The 22,565-nt window shown below is 39.2% G+C and overlaps 1 protein-coding gene across 11 annotated transcripts in view; it reads right to left on the bottom strand.

The window, feature by feature from the left end:
* The window catches only part of HUWE1 (HECT, UBA and WWE domain containing E3 ubiquitin protein ligase 1), a 168,113-nt gene that overhangs the window by 65,784 nt on the left and 79,764 nt on the right, over positions 1 to 22,565 (bottom strand). For 10 of the 11 annotated variants that reach the window (XM_058713382.1, XM_058713386.1, XM_058713391.1 and 7 more), the window contains 9 exons: positions 20,553 to 20,659; positions 20,256 to 20,433; positions 12,561 to 12,652; positions 11,745 to 11,956; positions 8,457 to 8,514; positions 7,242 to 7,418; positions 3,959 to 4,204; positions 2,574 to 2,707; positions 1,634 to 1,728 (listed from right to left, as the gene is read on the bottom strand). In XM_058713382.1, coding sequence (XP_058569365.1) covers positions 1,634 to 1,728; positions 2,574 to 2,707; positions 3,959 to 4,204; positions 7,242 to 7,418; positions 8,457 to 8,514; positions 11,745 to 11,956; positions 12,561 to 12,652; positions 20,256 to 20,433; positions 20,553 to 20,659 — 1,299 coding nt within the window. The remainder of the gene's footprint in view (positions 1 to 1,633; positions 1,729 to 2,573; positions 2,708 to 3,958; positions 4,205 to 7,241; positions 7,419 to 8,456; positions 8,515 to 11,744; positions 11,957 to 12,560; positions 12,653 to 20,255; positions 20,434 to 20,552; positions 20,660 to 22,565) is intronic. The other variant, XM_058713387.1, reaches the window with a different exon arrangement.

A 22,565-nucleotide genomic window follows, 5' to 3' on the forward strand; every position in this document is an offset into this window, starting at 1 on the left:
AATTTATTCAATTTTTATTTTTCAACATATAATCATATATAAAAATTGTTAAGTTTTTACACTTTTATACTCAGTAATTTTTAAAAACCAGGTATCTATAAATATGTTTAGAGTACATCTCAATTTGGACATTATATTTTCATAGAAATAGCTGATCTATGTTTATTTCATACATTTTATGCATGTATGAATATATGTGTGTATGTGTATGTATATATATACATATATACACACACACATATTATATATATACATGTATATGTGTATATCCTACATGTATATACACATGTAGGATGCATGCCCAGCGTGGAGCCCACCCTGGGGCTTAAAGTCATGACCCTGAGATCAAGAGTCGAAAACTTAACTGACTGAACCACCCAGGTACCCCTTTCACAGAATTTAGTTGAAAAAAAAAAATACATTCACATACCAAAGTTGTTCTAAACATACTTAGAAGCCTTCTAACAACTGAACACAGTAATAGTTGTTATATTGAAACTAACAAAAATTAAGAATTCAGTTTTCTCCATCCAATCTATATAATCTCAACTACATGTTTAGCAACCCTATTTCTAAATAAAGTCACATTTTGAGGTGCTGGGGGTTTAGTGCTTCAACATAGTATTTTTGTGTAGGTGGGGTGGGGAGACACAATTCAAAACTTAATACCCTCCCCTTATAAAAGGAAATAAAGAAAAAAAAACAAGAGGGAAGATAGAGAGAAAGGGGAAGAAGAAAGATTGCGGGGGACACCTGGGTGGCTCAGGTCAACATCTCATGGTTTGTTGAGCTTGAGCCCTGCATCAGGCTCCCTGTGGTCAATGCGGATCCTGCTTCAGATCCTCTGTCCTCCCCTCATGCTCTCTCTCTCTTTCAAAAATAAACATTTAAAAAAACAGGGAGGGAGAGCAAAAGAGGAAGAAAAAAATTCAATTTTTTAGCTGTGCTGGCCACCTTATGAGTGTTCAACATTCCACACATGGCTAGTGGCTACCATATTGAGCAGTGTGGTTCTAAAGTGTTCCAGTCACTTAAGACAATCATTTGCCATCTTTAAGCAGGGAAATTAAGTTTCTGATAAGTATGCATACACAAATTAGAGTCCCACCATATGCTTTGATACAGTAACTTCTAGGAATTAATCTTCCCTTTACAGAAAACTATATAAAAAGATACTCATTTTTAAAAATAGTCCATTAGAAACTTAACAGGGAAAGGTTACTTCACAAACCCTTTCTTTACATGGCACTTAATGTCAAGTGAAAAGAGATCTAAAATATTACCTCTAAGATAATCTCAACTATGTTAATAAAATGTATCCCCAAGGGGAAAGATCAGGTAGATACTTCCAAAATATTATTTGTGATACAAGTATGAGTGATTGTTCTTTCTACTACATCCCATAATTTTTACCATTATGTGTATATACATTTTATAGAGAAAATGAGTGAAAATAATTTTAAAATAAAAATGAAAGGAAAAAAAATTGAGGACTAAGGAAAACAGAGGTAACTAAATTTACACACACACACACACACACACACACACACACACACACACACACAGTCACCTATAAAGACGCAGAGACAGAATTCAGGAGAATTAATGGCTAAGATTTTGGTTTCTTGGTTACCTGATCTTTTTCCGCCCTGGGTCGTACCTGCCTTCTCATCCTTTGGAACCAGTTTCTGCATGTCCGCCTGGCCAAATTCACACCCAGATGGTAGGCTGCAACAAGACAAACCATGAGCAAAAAGAACGGTCATAGCTCACTTTTAAAGTTATACTTGGTTTCTAATCTGCTTGACTGACACTATCCTCCCTGTAACAGGTAAGTTAACCTAATAGGGTATCTGCAATGATCAAGTTCCTGAGGTAGCACTCAACAAGGTTTTGAAATCAACTCTTTGGATTTGGGTAACAAATGTAAAATACCTATCATGCTGACACTGCATAATAAGGACATAAGATCAAAGATGTAGAAGATAATACATTTATAAGCAAGCCCCCAGGCTGGTAAATGGGAAGGACAATACTATGGACTGAACATTTGTGTCCCCTCAAAATCGTATGTTAAAATCCTAATGCCCAATGTGATGGTATTAGTCAGTAAGGCCTTTGGGAAGTTCTTACATCTTGAGGGAGAACCCTCATGAATGGGACTAAGCATAAAATAAATAAATAAATAAGCAAGCAAGCAAGCATAAAATTAATGGGACCAAGCATAAAAGAGGCTCTAGAAAGATTCCTAGTCCCTTCCACCATGTGAAGATAAAAACAATTAAAAGTCTACAACCCAGAAAAGGACCCTCACTCAACCATGCCAGCACCACAGTCTCAGACTTCCAGTTTCCAGAACTATGAACAAACAATAAAATTCTGCTGTTTATAAGGATCCAGTCTGTGCCATTATGTTATAGCAGCCTGAATGCACGAAGACAGATAAGGAACCCTCTGAACTCTTTACTAATAAATAGCCTTCTATCCTTGACCAAAACAATCCTCCAGGATAATTGAACTTAGTTTCTCTGTTAGGAAAGACAAAGATAATAAAGTGGTGACCATTCCCTTACCTGTTTGGGGTACACAGGGAGAGAAGAACAGTGCTTTCCCACACCAGGGAACAGTATAACTGGCTCAGCTTGCTCAGAACACTCAGACCCAACTGAGAACCCCACTGGTTTACGGAGATGGAACGAATTTCACTCTGCAATCAAAGTAAACAGAAGCTGATCTTTGGGATGTCCTTCTCAACATTTGTCTGTGTCTAACATCCCTTCTCATTTTCTTCTCATTGCTTTCTTGGAAAAGTGAAAGACAACAGTCATGTGCAACTTTCTAAAGAAACAGTTCTGTAGATTCATTGACAGCCTCCTAATTTTTTTAGGTGGTAGGGAGCTTGTTATTTTCCTCTTATTTCTTAATTTCTTTTTTTTTTAATTTTTTAACGTTTATTTATTATCGAGAGACAGAGACAGAGCGTGAGCATGGGAAGGACAGAGAGAGAGGAGGAGACACAGAATCCAAAGCAGGCTCCAGGCTCCAAGCTGCCAGCACAGAGCCCGACGCGGGGCTTGAACTCACAAACCGTGAGATCATGATCTGAGCGGAAGTCTGACGCTTAACTGACTGAGCCACCCAGGCGCCCCCCTCTTATTTGTTAATTTCAATAAACGTTTAATTTCTTGAAGGGAACATTTCACATGAATTTTATTTATTTTAATAAAAAGTCATGAAAATAAATCCCTAAGCTTTGTAATGTAATTGAATTGTTTTCTAAATAGTTTATACCTGTGCTTTTCATTTGATTTGATCCAAAGAATATACTCCTGCTCAAAGGCATAGAACAAGGGTGCTGAAACATTACATCATTAATCTTTAGAACTGAATACTTGAGAACTAAAGGCTGTAAAACTGTGAGCACACAAAAACACCCTGTGTTTCTGGCACCACAAGAGGAACCTCACATGGATGGCAGGCATAGGGTTTGATATTTAAGTAATATTTGTTAATCTGTTAATTACCACTGACTTAAATGTTCTGTGGTCAAATTTCTTGCCATCCCATTATTAGGCCTACACGCATTTGTAGAAAGATTGGGAAACAATAAGGCCAGATAAGCACCCAATTGAGGCTTGCCTACTAAAAGAGGTGACTATATATCCCAGTTGGCCTATATAGCTGCCCATTATTTATAGCAACCTCTTTTCCTCTCAACAAAGTCCAATTCACAAAACAAATTATATGGTAACCCAAATTCTAATGAAAAAAAAAAATACTAAGGCAAAGCGAAACTAGACAGCAACCTGAAACATAAACCTGTATTACTCACTGAACAAAAATCTGTTCTTTTAGCAGCTAGCCCAGGTAGAACTGCTTCTAAGCACAGTAAGATGCCCAGTATATGCCGCAGGTATTTTACCAGCTTTAAACCAACTTGCTCACCCCTAGTTCTTACCTGTCCAACTCTGCAAGTATGAACAAACATCATGATGTAGGCGTGGGCAGCAGTAAGTGCATGCAGTAGAGGTGTGGCCTGAGCTGAGAGGGTAGCATCAGCAACATTGCCAGCACAAGCCAGTTCTCGCAACAACACTGAGCCCCCAGGGGATTCAATTGGGCGGTGTAACGGCTCCAAGGATGAAAGGATGGAGTCCAACTGAAGGAGACCCTCCTGAAGAACTTTGGGTTCATGTGACAGTGTCTGAAACAAGAATAATAATTAAATCATTAATGTACAATGAATTTCATATGCATCATGTCTTTAATAGTCACAATGGAAGAAGTGCAAGACAAGTCTCACAAATTTCAAACCTGGCCATGGTCTCCCATCTGGGTAAATGGCAGAGCCAAAATATGAATGCAGGTAGGACATACCTAAATGCCTCCTAGAGAAACATTTTACTTCTCTCAAATGAGAGGCTTTCAAATGTGGTAAGCCAATCATATTTAAAAGCTTGTGATGGCCAAACTGAAATACTGTTACAGGAAGGACTCCACACTATGTGATTAATTACAAATTTTTCTCAATAGGGAGCAATATTAGGCAAAGTTCCAAGGCATGGAAGTAAACCGGTATTACAACTGTTCTTTTTCTAAAATAAGAGGTGATTCTAGAATAGGTATCAGCTAGGCAATCTCCTTTTTTATGAGACAACTCAAGATTATATGGCCCTTGTAATTTGCTTTTTGAGTCCACAGAAAATTCTGTCATCCAAAAACAGGAGAACTTAAGTGTCTTTCCTGTGGCTTTAAATACATCTATCCATTCTCACACAGTATCTTAGAGGTAGGATAAAGATGGAGCACAGCCCCTTTTCCTCTCTTATGAACAGCACTTAATTAAATATTGCAAAGAGTAAAGCAAAATAAAACATTAATTACAGCTATGTCACAATTATGGACCCTTCCAAGTCCATAAGCAACTGGATTACGGATTTTTAGCAGCAATTACTTGCCATTGCACAATCCAGCTAATAAAGGAGCTTCATAGATTTAATGCAGTCCCTATGAAAAGGTCAATGGCCTTTGGGTGGGGGTAAGAAATAGAAATCTCTCTCTTAAAATCCTTAAGAAGAATCTCAAGGGACCCCAAATAGATATAACTATCTTGAAAAAGAACAAAGTTGGAGATCTCAAACTTTCTGATTTCCAAACTTATCACAAAGCTACAGTAATAAAAAATGTGGTACTGGCATAAAGACAGACTTTAAGACCAACAGAATAGAATAACGCCCCAAAATAAACCCTTGCATCTACGGTCAAATGATTTTTGATAAGGGTTTCAAGACAAAGGTGCAAGAGAAAGAACACGCTTTTCAACAAATAGTGGTGGGAAAACTGGGTATCTACATGCAAAAGAATGAAGTTGGGCCTTACTTTACACCATATGAAAAAATTACTCAAAATAGATCAAAGACCTGAAGGTAGCAGCTAAAAATATAAAAACACCTAAAAGGAGCCATAGTGTAAAAGCTGTGGGACACTGGATTTGGCAATGGTTTTTCAGATTTGACATCAAAAGCACAGCAATGGCAGCAAAAAAAGATAAAATGGATTTCATCAGAACTGAAAGCTTTTGTGCATCAAAGTACACTATTAACAGAGGTAAAAAGGCAACCCATAGAGTGGAAGAAAATATTGCGAATCATTTATCTGATAAGGAGTAACCAGAATATATAAAGAACTCCTACAACTCAACAACAAGAATCAAACTCCACTAAAAAATGGGCAAAAGACTTGAGTAGACATCTCTCCAAAGATACACAAATGGCCAATAAGCACATAAAAAGATACTCAACATCACTAATCATTAGAAAGATGCACACTGAAACCATGAGGTTGCACTTATACGTATTAGGTTGGCTACTATCAAGGAAAAACAAAGAAAAAGAAAATTAACAAGTGTTGGTGAGGATGCAGAGAAATTGGAACCCCTGTGCATTGTTGGTTAGAATGTGAAATGGTGGAGCTATGGAAAACAGTATGGTGGTTCCTTGAAAAATTAAAAATTGAACTACCATATAGTCCACCAATCCTACTTCTGAGTATATAGCCAAAAGAACTGAAAGGAGTCTTGAGTATGATCGCACTTTTATGTGGGATCTAAACAAGTTAAATTCAAAGAACCAGAGAGCAGAATGATGGTTGCCAGGGGCTAGGGGGAAATGTGGAGATGTTGGTCAAAGGGCAAATTTTCAGTTATGAATAAGTTCTGGAGATTTAATATAAGCATGGTGTCTATAGTTAATACTATATTATATACTTGGAATTTGCTGAGAATAGACCTTAAGTGTTCTCACCACACACACACACACACACACACACACACACACACACACACACACACACAGTCTTGAAGAAATACAGGCACACCCGTGTTCATTTCAGCAGTATTCAAAATAGCCAAAAGGTGGAAGCAGCCCAAATGTTTATCAGTGAATGAATGGATAAACAAAATATGGCTTACACATATAATAGAGCCATAAAAAGAAAGGAAATTCTGACATATGCTACAACATGGGTGAATCTTGAAGACATTATGCTATGCAAAATAAGCCAACCACAGAAAGACAAACAGCTTATGAATTACATGAGGTACCTAGAACAGTCAAATTCAGAGTGACAGAAAGTAGAACAAATTTACCATGGGCTGGGAGGGCAAGGGGAATGCAGAGTTGTAATTTAATGAGTACAGAATTTCAGTTTTGCAAGATAAAAAACTTCTGGAGATTGGTTTGCAACAATGTGAATGTACTTAACGCTACCGAACTATACAGTTAAAAATGGTTAAAGTGGTAAATATCATGTGCTGTGTATTTTACCACTATTTAAAATAAATAAAGCACTTAATTTCTTGGCAAAACTTGAACAATCTTGAAAAAGGAAAAAAAAAACTACATTAACTAAACAATACCAGATTGTGTTAAAAGCATCCATGAGAAAGGATGACATAATAAAACCCAGCTCCAAAACATTCTTGAAGATATACTTTCTCTTCCAAAAAACTCAAATGTTAGAACTATGTACCAAACCTAGGAACAATAAACAACTTCAACTTTTCAATGAGAAATGATGTGACACACTATCAGGCACAAAATTCACCTGTAGCACATAACCACAAATTTCTTCATTATTTTTTGGTTGTAAGTAAAGGGAGACCACAATAAAAACATGTATACAGAAGTACTGCAAAATTGATTTCTAAAAAGAAATGAAAATATTTAGCCAGATGCTCTTACCAATATGGATTTGCAGACACCTGCAACAGCCTGACAGGCCGCAGATGTAGGAAAATCAATGGGCAGATTGGGAAGACCCAAAATGGTGACCAAAGGCAAGAGTCCTTTCTGATTCACAAATTCCTGGCAGTGGTCATCTGTTGTATTGTTGCTCAGAATAGATTCCACAAATTTCATCTAGGTAATGAAAATGAAAAAGAAAATGTTAGAGACTAACACCTGGAACTAAAAGGCTAGCTTGGAGTAAGAACAGGGGTAGCCTTGTATTCATGTAATCAGTATTTTCTAAGATACCAAAACCTCAGGTAAGTAAGTATAGAGATATGATATGGACCCTAAACATCTGCTAAAAACACCCACAAAAAAACAAAAAACAAACACCACAAATACGAATAATTACTTCTCCCCAATCTACCTTTTTGGCTACCTAAAGTTATATAATTTGAGAGCATAGAGAGGATAAATGACTTGCTCAGAGCCACACCCATGAATTAGTGGCAAAATCAGATCTAATTCTCTTAATTTGCTCCTAGCGTGACAGTGCATTACCTCTCGCCTGGAAGCAAAAATGGATACTTTCCCTCAATGTGCCCATAATACAAATGAAAACTAGAACTCTGGAGGAGTGGTTTGGACCAAACAAAGCATTTTTTAAGGGTAACAAAGTAAAATGTGGGCAACAAACACACAGGCACAAAAGATACCATCTCTAGAAGTCTGGGAAGTGCTTAGTGGGCTAGAATAATTGCTAAGTGGGCTTCCCCTTATAGAGAAATAATTCTGGGAAAATTCAAACTCTTTACTTTTCTCTTGAGACACCTGGGAAATTAAAACGAAAAGCCACATTACTATTTTTTTTTATACAAAAGAGAAATTAATGGGAAATCTAGCAAATAATGGGAAAAAATACATGTTGGACATATTCATAGAACATAATACTGGACTGGCCTAACAAATCCCACTCTTCTGCTTGGATTCCAATTGGGAATAGTAGCAATGAACAGAAAATTGGGAGTATCTAAAAAAGGAGAAGACTGTTGTCCATTTTTGGCAAACCAGTCTCACAGAACGAGGTTTGCACATCTTTGCCCACTGTTCTGCACTGTAAAGGCTCCAGTGAAAATAAATGCAAAAATCACTGGACTATTTGGTAATCCCACATGTTTTCCAGAATAACACACACCTTTACTCAGTTTGCCCTACCATGAATCTTACCACATTAAGGATGTAATCCATGAGGGGAATAGGAATACGTTCTTCTGTACCAACAACCCTGTTAAGGGAGAAAAGAGTGAGTTACAAAAATTCGCAATACTAGTGCAAGAAAACAAAGGAAAGGGAAACAGCATGAAATTCTAGGTCCTTTCTTTAAGTTAGTCTTTAGTACAGCACAAGGAAAAAAAAAACTGAAATCAAATCTGAAGCTAGCTTTTCTAGCCAGCCTAGGTTGAGAACACAAAAGAAAAAACCAGGCCTTAACAAACTCAGCATTTGCACATATCTCAAAAGAAACTATCCTATCTTAGGCAAACTATCATAGGAGGAATTCATTGATATGAAAACAATAAGTTTGATTGAGACTACTGACACATTTGCTTAAAGATAGGAGCTAGGCAAAGAAACAAATACAAAATCTTACCATGTTCTTGCATCAGGTTTAAAGTTATAATAGACGGCAGGAAATGGAATTTAATTTTGTTCAAAATTCCATGCTTAGATTGACAAACTATTCAGAACAGTTAATCAAAGATGAAGCCAACACCCAAGCCCTCCTACCCTAACTATTTATACTTGTATCACAACAGTCCCTGAAATATCCAAAACCTGTGATCAGGTCTTTGGTTTCAAATACTTTAATGCTGCACCACAGACAAGGAGGCTGCAGTAGTGCCATAGCTGCAGGAAACGAAGCCTTTAAGCCCAATCTTGGCTTTTGCAAGAAACAAAAGGGGGGAAACCCACAATATCTATTAAAATGAAACACAATCTACCTCAAAGATGAACCCTAGGAAGGGTCAAAACTTCAGTCGAATAGGGAGCATTCTGGATATAGGCCCTTGAAGACATTTGGGTAAAGGGCAGAAATAAAAGAAGGGAGAGGTGGGGGGAGAGAGGGGGCAAGAAAACTGGCAAGAAGTTAATAGTCCTCAAGATGTAAATAAAGATTTGCCAGGCATCAAAATGCAGACTAGACAGTGGCTTCAGTGATGACATACCTAGAGCTAGAGTTTGACAAGGATATTGTGAACACTCTCAATGAAGAATACAGGGAAGAACTTACTACAAAGGTGGGGGGGTGTCTATAAGCCAGGAGTGAAATGATTCCATGGGAAGACTGCAACTTTTCCTTGACTATAAAGTTCCTCCTCAACCACTACAGCAATCCCTACTTACAGTAATCATCCACCCCAGCCTGACTGTACCTCCTGGGAAAGAACCTAGAGATCCATCTCTACAGCTAAGGAGTGCAGGTGTGGTTCTAGCCCAAATGAAACACCTGTCCCTTTGTAAAAATCAATGGTAATGGCAAAGAGCCAAAGTAATATTATGAAATGGGACCCAGGTACTTCCCTCATTTGCTAGATGGAAGTTAGGGAGGAGAATGAGAGAGAAAACAAACCAATAATGGTTCTTAATCCACATCTAGGAACAAACTGGTAACCACTTTTTTCCACTATCCTCATCTTTTGGCTTCCAGGCTGAAAACGTCATGCAAGAATAGTAAACATGATCAACTCCCCCTTTGGAGGTAAAAAAGAAAAAGCTCCTTTAAGAATGAGACATCTGACCTGGCTTTGCAGGAATTTGGTAGATAGAAAAGAAGGAGATAAGATAATCTGCGGATGGGGATAAATATGGCTATAACACGGTGACATATATCCTAAGAAAAGCATGGAGTGAAAAAACATGAGGCCATGAGAAAATGTCAATTTACTATGACAGCTTGAAATCTGGGCATGTTAGATCTAAGGTGTAAGATGTCCAGGTAGAGAAAACATTATATGCAGATGAACATGCCCAGCTTCACTCAAAACCACCCTCCCACCTCTCAAGTTTAAGAAATCCTTCTCTTATTTTGTAGCCAGGAAAAGAAATCATATCCCAGCAGGGTGGCAGACAATCAAGGATGTGGCAAGGAAGCACTGATTCTGACTCCTTTGCACGTGAAGTCTTGCTTTCTTTCAGGTGTCCTCCTCTTCCAGAAAGAGAACATTTTAACCAAAATAGAAGATGCTGTTAGAATGAAGGTAGAGTTTCCTTCTCAGACAAGGGTAAGACATCTGCTCAACAAAGCAATGTACAGTACTTAGTGGTTAATGCCTCTCCTCAAAAAGAAAACAAAAACTCATACCAACAGGCTCATTACTTCCTAGAGTTGTAAAAAGGTACCAATTTTGGAGTCTAGGCCTTCACTCCTTCTATGTACTCGACCATAATTTTCTCTTAAGTTCCCAGCAATCCTTCAACACTAGCCTAAACCCGTTCATATCCACACCTAAAACATTCCTGCTTTTCTCAGAACTAGTTATTTATAAACCAAAAGAGCACTTATTAAATGAATAAATGCATGACAGTCCAGAGGGATCACACCCTTAAGAGTTATACCTACAATAGTTACATTTCATTCCTAGCATGTGAACAATATAAGCTTCAAAGAGCCACCATCAGCCAGCAGTCTTTAAGCCCACCCCCATCCCCATTTCACCATCTAGGTAGTGAATTTTAATATAAAACAAACCTTAAATAGAAAAAGGAAGGAAAATCTACTGTGGCTGGTTACAACCATACAGTACATTCCAAAGACTTCTGATTTATCTGGAATGAACAGATAGTAATCAAACAAAAAACAAAGACCAACAATAAGTCCCTGTAATTCTTAAGGACTTCTTAGGAGACAGGCTTCAAAAGTATGTTTCATATGTGCTCACTTATGCAAACAATTAAGCAATGATACGAATACTATACCAACAATGGGAACATAAGTTCTCTGAGAGAAGCCCATCAACTTGATATAGTGAACTGATTCAATTTCATGAACTTTTTAAGGACACCTTCCTAAGGCAACCAATACAATTAAAATATGAAAGGATAAATGATACACAACAGTCAAAGAAAGAAAAACAAGACTCCTAGGGCTGGAAGAATCTTATAACGATCTAATACAACTCCCTAGCTTTTTTTTTTTTTTTTTTTTTTTTTTTAAATTTTTTTTTTTTTCAACATTTTTTATTTATTTTTGGGACAGAGAGAGACAGAGCATGAACGGGGGAGGGGCAGAGAGAGAGGGAGACACAGAATCGGAAACAGGCTCCAGGCTCTGAGCCATCGGCCCAGAGCCCGACGCGGGGCTCGAACTCACGGACCGCGAGATCGTGACCTGGCTGAAGTCGGACGCTTAACCGACTGCGCCACCCAGGCGCCCCTGCAACTCCCTAGCTTTTATGGATGAAAATGACATGCCCAAGGTCACAAGGCTAGGGGACCTGTCTTGCAAACACTTACTGCTGATTAGGCTCAGTTTCATTCTGTTGGGCAGAATTAAAGCTCTGCATGGCCTGTACTTCTTCTTCCTCCTCATCCTCACTAGAGGCCTCTTCTGCAGCATGATTAGACCTTGGAGGAGGAGCAGTGGCAGTGCCATCTGCCTTCTGGATTGATGGCTTCTGACAGATGTATTTAGGGTCTCTTCCAAGGTTACAAATTTCTTCAAGTAACTGAAAGACATAGGAAATAGTATTTATTAGTAAATAAGAAATGGGACAACTAACACATTTATGGAGCATTTTCTATGTGTTGTACACAGAAGTGCTAACACAAAACACTTTATCTTGACATATGTATGTAACACACATCACTCCTGGAATATAGTCATCAATCCTATTTTACACACAAGGTAACTGAAGTTTCGTGAAGTTAAGTAACTTGTTCAGGATCACATAGCTGTTAAGTGACTAACCTGACTCCATGTCCTAATTCATAAGCACCAGGAATATACTATACTGTAACTGGCAGGGCTACTAAATGTGAAAAAAAATATCAAGAAACAAAGGTTAGAAAAACTAATATGCTTTTACAAATAGAAGCTAAATCCTGGCAACCTGTTAATACCCTATAGGAGAAAATAATACTTAAGTGACTTTCTGGGGGTAGGGGGGTGGGCAAGGACCAACCCAAGGATAAGGAGAAAATAAGGTAGACATAATCATCTTCTAGGAATAGCCCAAGAATCCCAATGACTTCTAGTAGGTCAAGCTTTTTTCTTAAAAACTCCCCCTTAACTGCTCTCTCATGCCCACGGTCAGCCTTATCACTCCATACCTTAATGATTGCAGTTGTTGCATCAGTTTTGAGGGTGGGCTGATGTCTCATGAGCTCATCAACAGCACTGCCCAGGTTAGATGCGGTATCCCCTTAAAGGAAAAAATGAACTGTTAGAAAGACTGAAGAAAATAGAGCTTGAGCTATTTTCTCTGCCAATACGAGGAGGAAAGAAGAAACTGAGAAGGTTGTTGTGATTTTCTAATGTCATGCTTTCTCAAATGAATTCACACCAACCTCTGAAAGCAAATCACTGGGGAGGAAAAAGGAACTTTATCAGTCTAGTGAAAACATTAAAAAAAATTTTAACTTATTTATTTTGCGAGAGAGAGCGATCACAAAAGTGGGGGAGGGACACAGAGAAGCAGAGACAGAATCCCAAGCAGGTTCCACACCATCAGCGTAGAGCCCACTGTGAGGCTTGAACCCACAAACCGTGAGATCATGACCCTAGCTGAGATCAAGAGTGGGATACCCAACCGACTGTGCCACCCAGGTGGCCCTAGTGAAAACATTTTAAAATAACCACATATTCTACATTCTACTCTGGCAATCTCTAATGCCAAGGTCTGAACTAGGAGGGAGGGAGGGAGAGGAGCATAAAACCATTAACACACTGGCTGCCCCAATTAAGAACGATATTGGCTAGAATGCTACAGTGGTGGCTGAAAGCACAAAGCACATTTGTGAAAACTAGATTCTGGAGTCCTACCTTCTCATTATTCTGTAATAATCTGGCCTCAAATACACTGAGAAGAAAATCTATTAATTTCTTACTATCGTAGGGACTTGAACATTAGAATAGAAGATCACGAAGAGCAACACCTTGGGACTTTATATCTCCTGTTGCAACAGATTCGATGGTGGGCCTGGAAATCTACTGCCCCTAATCCCCATTTCTCACTAGCGCCATGACCGTACATTTAATAATGAATGGTTGATAGTCTGAGGAACACCACTCCTTTGTTGCTGACATCTAAAAGGTCACCGGAAAAGAGTCGTCAGCATAGTTCCAGCTCTGGTCACTGAGGTGTCTCAGTGGCACAGAGTGATGACAGGTGGAAATGTGGACTCCCAAGGAGACCCTCCTTCTCTCTGTTTTGGTGCCTCTGTCAGACCCCATGTCCTAAGTGACCTCGCCCCCAAGATCTTCACTGGATAATTCTTGCTCCCCCAGGTTCTCCCATTGTGATAGAAGCACAGTATAGGCCTTGCTGCCTGGGAGCCCATAGGGGAATCTGGGACTGCCTCTCCTGCCCTGACCCAAGAGGAGGGGGTGTAATCCCTGTAAGTCACTCTACTACAGTTTAGCTTCTGACCAGCCCAAACCCTGCAGCCAATTGGAGCTTGAGGATATGGCCTGGAGGCACCACCCAGAGATCTGGAGCCACTCAGGGGCACCTGGGGACATGATCTGGTCCCCTTGGTGGCCTATGAAGGAAAAAGTTTCTATGGCGAAAGTTTGGTTTTCCCAACACTTGTCCCAATTCAGATTAAAACCCTGAACTCTCTCTCACACACACACACACACACACACACACACACACACACACACACTGAACTGTTGAGAAGCATGAAAATATGAGCAGAGGATAAGGATGAAGTCTTCTTTTCTACCTGCAATACAACGTATATAGTGATACAACTATAATTACAGTGATAACTCCCATTAAGCTTAGCACATCTAACCAGAGAAACGACATGAGTTCAAGAAAGGACTTCCTTGCCAATTGGTGGCTTGATAACCATCTAACATCTAAAATCTTGGCACCAGGGGAAGATGGCGATGTAGGAGGATGCTGGGCTCACCGCTTCCTGCGGATGATTTAGACTCCACCCACACCTGCCTAAATGACCCAGAAAATCTCCAGAAGATTAGCAGAACGGATTCTCCAGAGCCAAGCGTAGACAAGAGATCCATGGAAGAGGGTAGGAAGGGCAGAGAGGCGGTGTGCCCTACACAGACTGGTAGGAGGGAGCCAGGGCGGGGGCAGCCTGTCGGCAAAGCAGAGGCCCCAAGTCTGGCTTGCAAAAACGGAGGCGCCGGGTGGAGGGTGTTCTGATGGCAAGGGGGACTGAAAATCTGGAAGGTTATAAGTTACCAGATCTGCTCGGAGAACGGGAGGGCTGGAGGACAACGGGAGGGAGAGTTGTTGAGCCCCGGACAAAAGAGCTCAGCTTGGCGGAGAACAAAGGCGCTCGCCAGGACTATCTCCCTCGCCCACCCCCCACCCAAAATCCAAAAGGGAACCAGTTCTTGTCAGGGAACTTCCTTGCTCCACGCAAAAACCCAACGCTGCGCTTCTGGGGATCCATCCCTCCGGCGGGTCTGACTCCCTCGCGGTGCCGCAGGGCCCCTCCCGAAGTGAAGGAAAAGTGAGCTGAGCCTGCCCCTCCTGCCCCTGTGCACCTTGCCAATCCACCCCAGCTAATATGCCAGATCCCCAGCACCACAAGCCTGGCAGTGTGCAAGTAGCCTGGGCGGACCACGCCACCCCACAGTGAATCCCGCCCCTAGGAGAATGGAAGAGAAGGTACACACCAGTCTGACTGTGGCCCCAGCGGTGGGCTGGGGGCAGACATCAGGTCTGACTGTGGCCCCGCCCACCAACGCAAGTTATTCAAGACAGCACAGGGGAAGTGCCCCACAGTTCCACACCACTCCAGGGACTATCCAAAATGATGAAATGGAAGAATTCCCCTCAAAAAAACCTCCAGGAAATAACAACAGCAAACGAACTGATCAAAAACGATTTAAACAATGTAACAGAAAGTGAATTTAGAATAGTCATAAAACAAATCGCTGGGCTTGAAAACAATATAAAGGACGGCAGAGAATCTATTGCTACAGAGATCAAGGGACTAAGGAACAGCCAGGAGGAGCTAAAAAATGCTATTAATGAGCTGCAAAATAAAATGGAGACAAACACAGCTCAGATTGAAGAGGCAGAGGAGAGAATAGGTGAACTAGAAGATAAAATTATGGAAGAAGAAGCTGAGAAAGAGACAAAAAAATCCAGGAGTATGAGGAGAAAATTAGAGAACTAAGTGATGCACTAAAGACCAATAATCTACGCATAATTGGTGTTCCAGAGGAGGAAGAGAGAGGGAAAGGTGTGAAGGGTACTTGAAGAAATAATAGCTGAGAACTTCCCTGATCTGGGGAAGGAAAAAGGCATTGAAATCCAAGAGGCACAGAGAACTCCCTTCAGACATAACTTGAATCCATCTTCTGCACAACATATCATAGTGAAACTAGCAAAATACGAAGATAAAGAGAAAATTCTGAAAGCAACTAGGGATAAACGTGCTCTAACATATAAAGGGAGATCTATAAGACTCATGACTGATCTCCCTACTGAAACTTGGCAGGCCAGAAAGGAATGGCAGGAGAATTTCAATGTGATGAATAGAAAAAATATGCAGCCGAGAATCCTTTATCCAGCAAGTCTGTCATTTAGAATAGAAGGAGAGATAAAGGTCTTCCCAAACAAAAACTGAAGGAATTCACCACTAAATCAGCCCTACAAGAGATCCGAAGGGGGATCCTGTGAGACAAAGTACCAGAGACATCACTACAAGCATAAAACATACAGACATCACAATGACTCTAAACCCGTATCTTTCTATAACATTGAACGTAAATGGACTAAATGCGCCAACCAAAAGACACAGGGTATCAGAATGGATAAAAAATAAGACCCATCTATTTGCTGTCTACAAGAATCATTTTAGACCTGAGGACACCTTCAGATCAAAAGTGAGGGGATGGAGATTTATCATGCTACTGGAAGTCAAAAGAAAGCTGGAGTAGCCATACTTATATCAGACAAACTAGACTTCAAAGTAAAGGCTGTAACAAGAGATGAAGAAGGGCATTATATAATAATCACAGGGTCTATCCATCAGGAACAGCTAACAATTATAAATATCTATGCACCGAATACGGGAGCCCCCAAATATATAAAACAATTACTTACAAACATAAGCAACCTTATTGATAACAATGTGGTAATTGCAGGGGACTTTAACACTCCACTTACAAAATGAAAAGATCATCTAGACACATGGTCAATAAAGAAACAAGGGCCCTGAATGATACATTGGATCAAATGGACTTGACAGATCTATTGAGAACTCTGCATCCCAAAGCAACAGAATATACTTTCTTCTCGAGTGCACATGGAACATTCTCCAAGATAGATCATATGCTGGGTCACAAAACAGCCCTTCATAAGTATACAAGAATTGAAATCATAACATGCATACTTTCACACCACAATGCTATGAAGCTTAAAATCAACCACAAGAAAAAGTCTGGGAAACCTCCAAAAGCATGGAGGTTAAAGAACACTCTACTAAAGAATGAGTGGGTCAACCAGACAATTAGAGGAGAAATTAAAAAATATATGGAAACAAACGAAAATGAAAATACAACAATCCAAACGCTTTGGGATGCAGCAAAGGCAGTCCTGAGAGGAAAATACATTGCAATCCAGGCCTATCTCAAGAAACAAGAAAAATCCCAAATACAAAATCTAACAGCACACCTAAAGGAAATAGAAGCTGAGCAGCAAAGACACCCCTAACTCAGCAGAAGAAGAGAAATAATAAAGATCAGAGCAGAAATACGTAATAGAGAATCTAAAAAAACTGTAGAGCAGATCAACGAAACCAAGAGTTGGTTTTTTGAAAAAATAAACAAAATTGATAAACCTCTTGCCAGGCTTCTCAAAAAGAAAAGGGAGATGACCCAAACAGATACAATCATGAATGAAAATGAAATTATTATAACCAATCCCTCAGAAATACAAGCAATTAACAGGGAATACTATGAAAAATTATATGCCAACAAACTGGACAACCTGGAAGAAATGGACAAATTCCTAACCACCCACACACTTCCAAAACTCAAACAAGAGGATAGAAAGCTTGAACAGACCCATAACCAGCGAAGAAACTGAATCAGTTATCAAAAATCTCCCAACAAATAAGAGTCCAGGACCACATGGCTTCCCTGGGGAATTCTACCAGACATTTAAAGCAGAGATAATACCTATCCTACTCAAGCTATTCCAAAAACAGAAAGGGAAGGAAAACTTCCAGACTCATTGTATGAAGCCAGTATTACTCTGATTCCTAAACCAGACAGAGACCCAGTAAAAAAGAGAACTACAGGGCAATACCCCTGATGAATATGGATGCAAAAATTCTCAATAAGATACTAGCAAATAGAATTCAAAAGCTTATAACGAGAATTATTCACCATGATCAAGTGGGATTCATTCCTGGGATGCACAGTTCGTTCAACATTCGCAAATCAACGTGATACATCACATTAATAAAAGAAAGGAGAAGAACCATATGATCCTGTCAACCGATGCAGAAAAAGCATTAGACAAAATTCAGCATCCTTTCTTAATAAAAACCCTCAAGAAAGTCGGGATAGAAGGAACATACTTAAACATCAAAAAAGCCATTTATGAAAAACCCACAGCTAACATCATCCTCAATGGGGAAAAACTGAGAGCTTTCCCCCTGAGATCAGGAACACGACAGGGATGTCCACTCTCACCACTGTTGTTTCACATAGTGTTGGAAGTGCTAGCATCAGCAATCAGACAACAAAAGGAAATCAAAGGCATCAAAGTTGGCCAAGATCAAGTCAAGCTTTCACTTTTTGCAGATGACATGATATTATACATGGAAAATCTGATAGACTCCACCAAAAGTCTTCTAGAACTGATACATGAATTCAGCAAAGTTGCAGGATACAAAATCAATGTACAGAAATCAGTTGCATTCTTATACACTAACAATGAAGCAACAGAAAGATAAATAAAGAAACTGATCCCATTCACAATTGCACGAAGAAGCATAAAATACCTAGGGATAAATCTAACCAAAGATGTACAAGGTCTGTATGCTGAAACTATAGAAAGCTTATGAAGGAAATTGAAGAAGATATAAAGAAATGGAAAGACAATCCCTGCTCATGGATTGGAAGAATAAATATTGTCAAAATGTCAATACTACCCAAAGCTATCTACACATTCAATGCAATCCCATTCAAAATTGCACCAGCATTCTTCTCGAAGCCTAAACAAGCAATTCGAAAATTCGTATGGAACCACAAAAGGCCCCGAATAGCCAAAGTAATTTTGAAGAAGACCAAAGCAGGAGGCATCACAATCCCAGACTCCAGCCACTACTACAAAGCTGTAATCATCAAGACAGCATGGTATTGGCACAAAAACAGACACATAGACCAATGGAAAGAATAGAATCCCCAGAACTAGACCCACAAAAGGATGGCCAACTAATCTTTGACAAAGCAGGAAAGAATAGCCAATGGAAAAAAGACAGTCTCTTTAACACATGGTGCTGGGAGAACTGGACAGCAACATGCAGAAGGTTGAAACTAGACCACTTTCTCACACCATTCACAAAAATAAACTCAAAATGGATAAAGGACCTGAATGTGAGACAGGAAACCACTAGAACCCTAGAGGAGAAATCAGGGAAAAACCTCTCTGACCTCAGCCGCAGCAATTTCTTACTTGGCACATCCCCAAAGGCAAGGGAATTAAAAGCAAAAATGAACTGTTGGGACCTCATGAAGATAAAAAGCTTCTGCACAGTAAAGGAAACAATCAACAAAACGAAAAGGCAACCAACGGAATGGGAAAAGACATTTGCAAATGACATATTGGACAAAGGGCTAGTATCCAAAATCTATAAAGAGCTCACCAAACTCCACACCCCAAAACCAAATAATCCAGTGAGGAAATGGGCAGAAAACATGAATAGACACTTCTCTAAAGAAGACATGCAGATGGCCAACAGGCACATGAAAAGATGCTCAACATCGCTCCTTTTCAGGGAAATACAAATCAAAACCACATTCAGATATCACCTCACGCCAGAGTGGCCAAAATGAACAAATCAGGAGACTATAGATGCTGGCGAGGATGTGGAGAAACGGGAACCCTCTTGCACTGTTGGTGGGAATGCAAATTGGTGCAGCTGCTCTGGGAAACAGTGTGTAGGTTCCTGAAAAAATTAAAAATAGACCTACCCTATGACCCAGCAGTAGCACTGCTAAGAATTTACCCAAGGGATACAGGAATACTGATGCATAGGGGCACTTGTACCCCAATGTTTATAGCAGCACTCTCAACAATAGCCAAATTGTGGGAAAAGCCTAAATGTCCATCAACTGATGAATGGATAAAGAAATTGTGATTTATATACACAATGGAATACTACGTGGCAATGAGAAAGAATGAAATATGGCCCTTTGTAGCAACATGGATGGAACTGGAGAGTGTGATGTTAAATGAAATAAGCCATACAGAGAAAGACAGATACCATATGTTTTCATTCTTATGTGGATCCTGAGAAACTTAACAGAAACCCATGGGGGAGGGGTAGGAAAAAAAATAAAAAAGAGGTTAGAGTGGGAGAGAGCCCAAGCATAAGAGACTCTTAAAAACTAAGAACAAACTGAGGGTTGATGGGGGGTGGGAGGGAGGGCAGGTTAGGTGATGGGTATTTAAGAGGGCATCTTTTGGGATGAGCACTGGGTGTTGTATGGAAACCAATCTGAGAATAAATTTCATATATTAAAAAAAATAATAAATAAAAAGAATTAAAATCTTGGCACCAATTATAAGATAAATCCTGGTTACTTACCTAGAGGATCAGAGCTCCTCCTCCTTCGCATGGCTGGGAGGTAATCCGGAGACAGAAGAACTTTGAAAAGACGTTCAAAAGGCTGACACTGTACAAATGACTGAAGACCTCGGGCATTCAAGCAGAGTGCACTAAATACATTTGGGAGGGAGCCAAGGACTTCACGGGTAGCAGGAACCTAGAGAGAAGATAAAGTGAGTCTGAAGACATCTAAAATAATTCAGATGTAGGTGCCAGGAAATTTTGACCAGGGTACTGCACAGAGCAATCTTCACACAAAAGCAGAAAAGGACTCACATCTTTGATAAGTAGTGCATGAAGCATGACATCTGTTAATCCATTGTCCTGGAGTGAGGAGAGCAGTGATGGTTCTTGAAATACAAACACAGTCACCACTTCAGTAGCTAAAAAAGACAAGAAATATGAGAAAGTGGGAGATTCTTTACAGGTATTAACAAAACTCCAAGGGCTTAAAAAAAACCAACTCAATAAACAACAAGTGAAATGCCTCTGAAACGAAACTTCACTGCTCATCAAAAGACCACTATTAAGAATTTGGTGACAAACCTTCAAGATTTTTATGGGCAATGTACAGGCATAAAAATAATTATGACTACCATACTGAATACTGAAAAATATACCAAGAGAGATTTCAGGTACTCTCATAACATAAAAAAAAAAAAGGTAACTATGTGGATGCCTGGTTAATTAGGTTGATTATAGAAATCACTTTGTTATGCATACCACCAGATCATGTTCTTCATCTTAAAAGTATGTAATTTTATTAAATATATAAATGAAAAACAAAAACATTAAGATTTAATGAGCATATTTTTATAACGATGAGGTTATACTGCTATATAACCTATTTCTTCTAAATTATAATATGTACCATACATACTCCTTTATTTTTCCGAGTCACTGTAGTTCATTCAATTTGACTGGCTGCATACCCTTCCACTAAATACACGAACCTCTGTGGATATAAACTAGTCCACAACTGTGAGAAGTGATAAACCTAAAGTATCTTTTTTTGTTTGTTTAAGGAGAAAAAATATCTAAACTTGGGGAGAGGGGTTTGCTGGGTTGAGGTAAATATAAACGTAACTGATGGAATAGACAAAATGTCTTCTAAAAAGCCTTTCACCAATTTTAAAATACCATTAGCATTATTAAGAGTTCTTAGGTATTATTCTGACCAATTTTTGACAATATACTTTAAACGTGCTGTCGGGGCACCTGGGTGGCTCAGTCAGTTAAGTGTCCGACTTCGGCTCAGGTCATGATCTCACGGTTCATGAGTTTGAGTCCTGCCTTGGGTTCTCTGCTGTCAGCCCAGGGCCCACTCTGGACCCTCTGTCCCCATCGTCTCTCTGTCCCTCCCTTGCTTGTGCTCATTCTCTCTTAAAATAAATAAATGTTAAAAAAAGTGCTATAAAGACTAACATCAATGCTCAAAAAGAAATTAACATTAAAAGGTAATCAAAAGTGAAGCTAGATATAATTGAAAAAACACAAAATTTAGTGAAACTGCAAGCAAATAGCATGAATAATTAAAACCAGTAACTAGCCCTTTGAAAAGACTGAAAAAACTTACAGAGTTATGGGTAATCTAAGAAAAGCAAGCAATATGTCAGCAATGAAAAAAAGGATCTAACTGGGTTCAGAACAATAAAGTTCTTTTACAAACTGTATGTTAATAATGAGTGAAATGCAATGCTTTCTTTTCTAAGAAAATGTCATAAAAATTGATTCTCAAGAAATGACAGCAAAAGAGACTACACCAGTAACCACAAGAATTTTTAGAAGTAAAAATACCAAGTAACAGAAAGGCACTGAACCAAAAGTTTTAGATGGGAGTGTTATTAAACCTTTTAAGATCCATTAAGACAAGGCTTGTCAGCTCATTTTACGAGATTTAAAATTTTTTATTTTAAAACCTGACAAAGAGGCGCACACACACACAATATTAATAAACCATGTGTAAAACAAACTTGTAATGCTGATACCTGAGATCTAAATGATACCAAAGGATTTTATCAGTTTAAGATGGTCAATAGAGCACCTCTCATCTATTCCAAATGTCATTGAAATGGCAAGTACATGACAATTACTGGGGACCAACAGCTGTCAATGGTCTTTGGCATTTGTGATGGGCTATAAACTTATGGAAAAGTTAAGTCCTTTTGCGGGTTCCTACTGGTATATAATACACCCTTCCGTAGATCTTCTTCTTCTTCTTTTTTTTTTTTTTTTTTACAAATGTCTTAATTCCAAGGGGTCACTAAAATTTAGTATTCATAAACTAAA

The sequence above is a fragment of the Neofelis nebulosa genome, chromosome X (assembly GCF_028018385.1).
Source record: "Neofelis nebulosa isolate mNeoNeb1 chromosome X, mNeoNeb1.pri, whole genome shotgun sequence".
In the NCBI taxonomy this organism is placed as follows: Eukaryota; Metazoa; Chordata; class Mammalia; order Carnivora; family Felidae; genus Neofelis; species Neofelis nebulosa.